Here is a 6394-nt window from a genome sequence, read left to right as displayed (position 1 = left end):
ACAGTCTTGGGCTTCTCAGGCCCGCTCTTGATGGCCATCGGGATTGGATGCTGGACACGAGTGGGAAGCGCGGCTTTGATCTATTTTAGCAGAGAGACGAGGCTTACTGTTTAAAAGCGAGGAGGAATTTCTCCTTATCAGGGATAGTGGCGACCTTGGGGGGCAAACGTTCGATGACTGAGGGGACCCAAGACGCCAATTGGGTGGGATAAAAGTCGGCCATAAGCCTGAAGAGGATGATGACGGTGGAGAGGCAGTCTTCGGGGAAGTCAGTGAGGGTTCTCTTGAGCGAGACGTCGGAGAGTAAGTATCCGTTCTGTGTGACGAGTTGATTGATCAACTATGCAAACAGATCGTAGCCCGCCGGAGCGACCGGATTAGACATCTGATTCGAGCCAGGAGCAGCATTGCTCGTCGCCGACCCGGGCTTCCCCCCTGCCCCAGATGATGATGAGGCTGCCGCCTGTAGCTCTAGACTCGAGTGCCCAAGGATCTCTCGGATGTAGTTCAGACTTGTGAATATCGGCTCGGGATCAAAGAACTCGAGACATGTCAGCACCAGTGGGAAGAACAGTTCAAAGGGATCAGGATCTGGTCTTGGTAATCCACCAAGCTTGATAAAAGATGTATGTAATCATCGATAACTGTGTTTTCACATGACGCCATCCAAATCAACGAAAACAAGATCAGTTTCATGTCAGTTTTTAGAAAAATACAATCGAGAGCCAAGGACGTACCATCAGAGATTGTGGAAGCATTTTTCTCGTTGAGGAGAGGGAACACACGATTACTCTGGCGTTCGAAGGCAAGTTGGACAGCCGAGAGAAAGTTAGGATCGGTCACTTCAGGGAAAGCGGCGACGATCTTGGAAGTGATCCAGAGATAGTTGGAGCAGCCGGAAGCCTCGAAGCCTGCAGTGACCTTCTCTAAGACGGAGCCGATGAGAGGCACCGTAGAACTTCAGCCCGCAACGGATCAGCGCACAGATACGCTCCGATAGCTTGATACTGCTCCCATATTGCTCCAGGATCTCAGAGATAACCGTCCAGATCTTGCCCATCGACTTGAGACAGTCCGGCAGCAGGTCTCCTTCCAGTCTGCCTATGATCGAAATAAACGTGTCTAGGCGCTCCAGAAGATCTATCAAGAAACATCACGAAATTCAAAATCAACTTAAACTCACAACATCGAATTATCGGGAATCGAACAGGGGAAATAGGGGGAAAAGAGCTGACCTGAAAAATATTGCTGTACTTGCTTGGTGGGTGCCTGCTTGCTGGCCGCAATGTTGTACAGTCCTTCTACAAGAGGCATGCAGAATGTGGACATGGCGGCAGCGCCTTGAGGGGCAGGAAGACCAGCGATGATTCCGTCGGGATGAAGATTGGTCCATTCGGTGTAGCGGCAGAGGACAAGGATAATAGCGTATCAGATCTTAGGATGGGCGGGTAGTATAGGGATGATGTCCATGATCATCGGAAGGACCCCGTCCTCTTTGAGATCCACCTCGGCGCCCATGGTTCTCATTGAAAATAGGAGTGCTTCGATATCCTGCCACTTGACGTTTGAGTTGCTCGACATGGCTTAGACGATGATGTCATATGATCTCTTAAGACAGACCGAGGCACCAAGCACGTAGCAGCAATCTTTCAAGGTGTCGCCGATGTCCTGTCGGGACCGACGGAAATCATCGGCTTCCTGGCCGACTTGAGAGCTGGGATCGTCGGGATAGTGGAGATGGCGGATGATAGTTTGTGCCAGACTGGAGTAGATGTCTAGCAATGGTTTTGCGTTGGCATCTTCTCTCTTGCGATGTAGTCCCTTGGAGAGTCGATACCAAAAGTTGAGTGATTCCAAACACCTCGAGATCCTCGTAATCACAGCAGGAGCGAATAGCAGGAACGGTCGGCAAGAAGGTTTCTGGATGGCGGAGGATCAATGGGGTGTACCATTCCCCAGCTTCGACAAAGATCCGGTAATAGCCACGCATCTTGTCTGGATCGTCTTGGTCTTGAGTGAGCTTGGGTTGGAGGGCAATCAGGAAGCATAGGATCAGTTGAATCACCGGTGTTGTAGTTGCAGTAGTCATGGCTGGGCTTTTGAGATTCCTGTGCGAGGGCCCGATGGTTTCCTGGCTGGCCTTCTGTCCCTGCTTGACGCACTCAGCCAGCAGCAGCAACTGGCTCCCGAAGTCCGGGTCCTCGTCCTCCTTGTTTTCTGGAAGTGGTTGTCCTCGTGGTGCTGACGATGAGAAGGGTCTTATTGTGTATGCCAAGCTGGTCAAAAGGGGGCTGTGGAAGCGAGACTTGGAACACTTGTGTATAAAAGGAAGGGCTTGATGAACATCAATACCCCCAGGGCGTCCTCTGACGCTGCGCTTCCAGCGGACGGTTCGTCCTCGCCCCCCTCCGCTGTTGCATGTGCGCAGTCTGAGGGGCTGAAGAGTGGGCCCCCCACGGGTCTGCAGCCTCAGCTGCGGGCCGGGGGCCTTCACGTCCATCACTTTTGACCCGTGCGCTTGATGCGGGCTGGGTGGTGAGCCTGGGGGCACGGCTTTGCCGATGTTGGAAGGCTGGTAGAGATTTTCTTGTCAATAAAATCAGTTTTCTCTTGTGTAAAATCCCCCTTTTTGTGTATCCTGGTTTTTGTAGAGGGAAAACCAGACATGTTTTTTTTTTGAACTTTTGTTGATGGGGGAACCCATGATGTTTTTTTTCCTCATTTTGTATAATTGTAAGGGGGAACCCTTGATCTTAATTTTTTTAATTATGGCAAAACTGTGTCTTTAATAAACTTGGATTAATAAGAGAAGTTAAAGTCTGATTGTCTTTCGTTGCATTTTGAGCAGCAAAACTGGGCAATTCCTTGAAGTATGCCCTGTCTTATCACAAGAATAACATTTGACTTCAGTATTAGACTTAGTTGAATTATCCTTATTCTTGTCTGATCCATTAGGATTAGGGTAAGTTTTGCCATTCTGCATATAACCAGGTTTTCTCTTGCCTATGTTAGTATATTCTGCAATATCTTCCAAAGCATTAATAAGAGAAGTTAAAGTCTGATTGTCTTTCGTTGCATTTTGAGCAGCAAAACTAACATCTCCTTCCATTTGGGTCAAAAGCTTAAACATAAGACTTTCATGATTTTTTTGAGGTTCACAAGCCATGATCCTGTTATACTGTCTTGTGACCCAAGTTGCTGCTGGTGTAGTACCAGGAACAAATTTGTCTTTCTGGTAAATAATAAGAAGTCTGCGTCTCCATGCTGGAGTCCCATACTTCTGATTTATGGCATCTTTCCAAAAGGACCAAGGTTTATCTCCTACCATAGATCTAACACTGGAAAACCATGCATGAGCTACACCAGTGAACATGTTTTTCAATTTAGAATTAATAACAATATCCTCAATTCTAGAGTCTTGTTGAATTGTATCAATCCATTCAATAAAATCTACATGATTATACTCTCCTTCTCCAGAGAAGGTAGGCCAGGCTTCCATTTTAGACAAGCCTTGTAGTATCACTTTACTGGACTCTTGAGAAATATCTTGTCTAGTTGTTATTTGAGGATGGTGAGGAGTAGCCATAGGAATTTCAAACAATTCATTTAGTCTACCAGGATCCATTTCTGTTTTGGTCTGGTTAACATTGAAGAAATTCTCTTTTCCTTGTTGTCTAGGAATTGCTTGTGGAGTTAAGCCAGGAGAAAAGGTGTTTGGATTAACATTTACATTACTTGATGGAGCACTTGACTTAGTAACTAAAGTGGTGCTTAGAGTTTTCAACTCTTCCAATTTATCAAGTAAAGTAGAAAAGCGCTCCTCATTCTTTTTCTCCATTGAAAAAATCCTCTCATTAATGTCTTTAATAGGTTGTTCTCCTATTTCTACAAGGAAATCAAGTTTATTATTGACTTCTTTAAGGAGCTCATGCTCAAACTTAAGTTCAGAGATTTTATCATGGCAAGAACAAATATGTTCAGAGGCTCTATGGCTGTTAGAAGTTCCTACAGCTGGTGGTAATTCAAAAGAATGAGATTTCTCAACACCTTTTCCTTTATCTCTGCTGTCTTGAGCAGTTAGATTTGAAGGAGGAAAAAAATCTAGAGAATTATCCTTAGGGTCAATCTAAATGCACACCACTTTTTGACTACGTGCACGCCAATAAATTGGCGCGGTGAAGCCAGTACGCCACCATTGTTGGTGTACAGCTGGACATACGCCAATGAAATGGGAGTCCCCCACACCGCACGCCAATTTGGATGGCGTACCCAGTATGAAACACCAATTTCCATTGATTATGTGGCGTGTGGTAAGCTGGACGCCAAAATAAATGGAGTGTGCAGGTGTACACTACAGTTTTCCCATCTCTATGCTTTTCTTGCACGCCTCTTGACCAAAAAATGTTTGGCGTGCATGTAATTGCACGCCAAACCTCATAATTTGGAGTACATGGACGCGCGCTCGGGGTTTTTCAATCTTATAGCTGAGTTTTCATATTCTTAGCTCCTTGTTGAATCATGGCAATCAAAAAGAAGCATAGAGAAAGAAACAAGAAATAAAGAGAAAGAAACAAGAATAAAAACATAGAAAAAACATCAAAAACAAGACAGCCAAAGATGCCTACGACAAACACGTCTGAGTGTAGAGCTTTAATCCGTTCAGGATATGAGTTAGCCATTTTTTTGCGCTCTTGGAGGTCAGACGGGTGGACAAAATAGGAGGGGCAATTGGTTTATCCTCCCCCTTGACAATCGCCAGAACCCAGTGGTTTTTGTTGGCGTGAAGAAGATAAATTGGTTCAGCATCTTGAGAGTTGTTCGGTCCGAGCCGTAGGGGAAGGAATGTGTTGCAGCTTTCTAGAGAGAGGAAGACAACAGGTCGCACGTAAGCGTTTGCAATGACCTGGCCATGGCCCATCTTGTTGAGCCATTTCGCGCGAGTGGCTTTGGTTGTTTGGGTCTTCATGGTAATTCTCGAGATGATCTTCTTGACTGTGTCACTGTTTCCCTGTAGTTTGGAGTACATGTCCTCGTTTTCTTGAATCTCTTTGACCAACTCGCCCCGAACTCGAAACCATCCATTGTCGCCGTACCCGAGCGCTTTGGAAACACATCGAAATCCGCAATTACCGTCCAGAGCAGGATCAAAAATTGCAGCAATAAACTTCACAAGATGCTTTGGGATCTGGGCTGCATATGGCTGAAAGGTGGATCAATCAGTTTGTTGTTTGGATAGAACTTGCAAGTAGCAAAAATCCTACCACCTCTACAGACTGGATTCCCTCTTCAATGTCACCTATATCTGATTCTTGCTTATCATCGTTGCCGCTGTCATTATTGCTGCCACCGTTATCATCGTTTCCGCCAAGGCTGGCACGGGATGGTTCAGAATCGGAATTCTCATTAGTTTCCTCCACATAGCTATCATTGGACTCTTCCAAATTGGTCTTGGCGTGATCACTGCTGAAATTCTTCTCTGCATTGATTTTTTGGTTCTTGCCGGTGGTTTTTTCAATTCTTTTGGATTTTTGTTTGGAAGAATTTGATGCCAAATCTCTCTTCCTTTTGTCGGATTTTAACTTTGCTTCAACCAATTCAAATGCCGACGGATCTCTTTTAGTAGATGTCGAGCGTTTCTTTTTCTTTAGCACTGGCCTTCCTTTGGTTTTGATTTTGCCCTCAGGAGCTTGAATTGGAACGGCGTTATGGGTTCCTGCGACGATTGAGTTGATCTGGGAAAAAATATCTGCAAGTTTGTTTGGCGGTTCGTTAGCAAGAGCTACCGTCAGGTTCCTGATCTCTTCATCCAAGTCGATATCGGGCTCTTCAATTTCCTGTAGACACCAGCCCCAAAACATTTGATATGCTCAGTAGGTTTTTTTTGATGATAAAAAAATCATTCTTCACTTACACTGATCTCAGGATTATATTTCAGATGCCACTGGAAGTGGAAATCACCTGGGGATAATGTGTCTCTACTTTCCAGTATTTCGATGATCTTGTGGGCACAAGGGATGCCGATACCAATCGTTAGCGTTTTAGAACAAGGTTCAGTCGGATCGAGTGTTGCAATTCGTGTGTATTGGGGGAGACATTCCTTAATTGCAAAAGTCAAGATTTGCCCTAGGAGGGGTAAGAAGCATTTCGGAACGTTCACGAGGGTCTTGACCGTATCTTGAGCGATTGACTCATGAATGTGGTTGATTTGGGAGTCTACAGCATGGGCTAATGCCTTGAAAACGGCAAGCAAATCACCTTTTGAGTTATGTATGAAAGTCTTGACATACGCATGACCAGATTCTACTCTGGACGTGTTCAAGTTTTGGAGGTGAGGATACTGACACGCCCAAGCAACAACAAACCGTTTGGCTTCCGGAAGGATCCACGTGTCGAG

The 6394-nt window shown here is 45.5% G+C and overlaps 2 protein-coding genes across 2 annotated transcripts; both read right to left on the bottom strand.

Annotated features, from left to right (window-relative positions):
* Window positions 1-103: 103 nt before the first annotated feature.
* Window positions 104-1329, bottom strand: PtA15_13A26 (uncharacterized protein; the record flags this gene model as incomplete). Its single annotated transcript, XM_053162450.1, has 5 exons — window positions 104-340; window positions 374-591; window positions 738-926; window positions 1009-1140; window positions 1236-1329. The coding sequence occupies 5 exons, from the start codon at window positions 1327-1329 to the stop codon at window positions 104-106; spliced, it is 870 nt and encodes a 289-aa protein (XP_053026183.1).
* Window positions 1330-1428: 99 nt separating this feature from the next.
* Window positions 1429-2089, bottom strand: PtA15_13A25 (uncharacterized protein; the record flags this gene model as incomplete). Its single annotated transcript, XM_053162439.1, has 3 exons — window positions 1429-1551; window positions 1621-1821; window positions 1862-2089. 3 exons carry the CDS (start codon window positions 2087-2089, stop codon window positions 1429-1431), a joined length of 552 nt encoding a protein of 183 aa, XP_053026182.1.
* Window positions 2090-6394: the final 4305 nt, after the last annotated feature.

The sequence above is a fragment of the Puccinia triticina genome, chromosome 13A, assembly GCF_026914185.1.
Source record: "Puccinia triticina chromosome 13A, complete sequence".
In the NCBI taxonomy this organism is placed as follows: domain Eukaryota; kingdom Fungi; phylum Basidiomycota; class Pucciniomycetes; order Pucciniales; family Pucciniaceae; genus Puccinia; species Puccinia triticina.
This window is presented reverse-complemented; position numbering and strand designations above follow the sequence as displayed.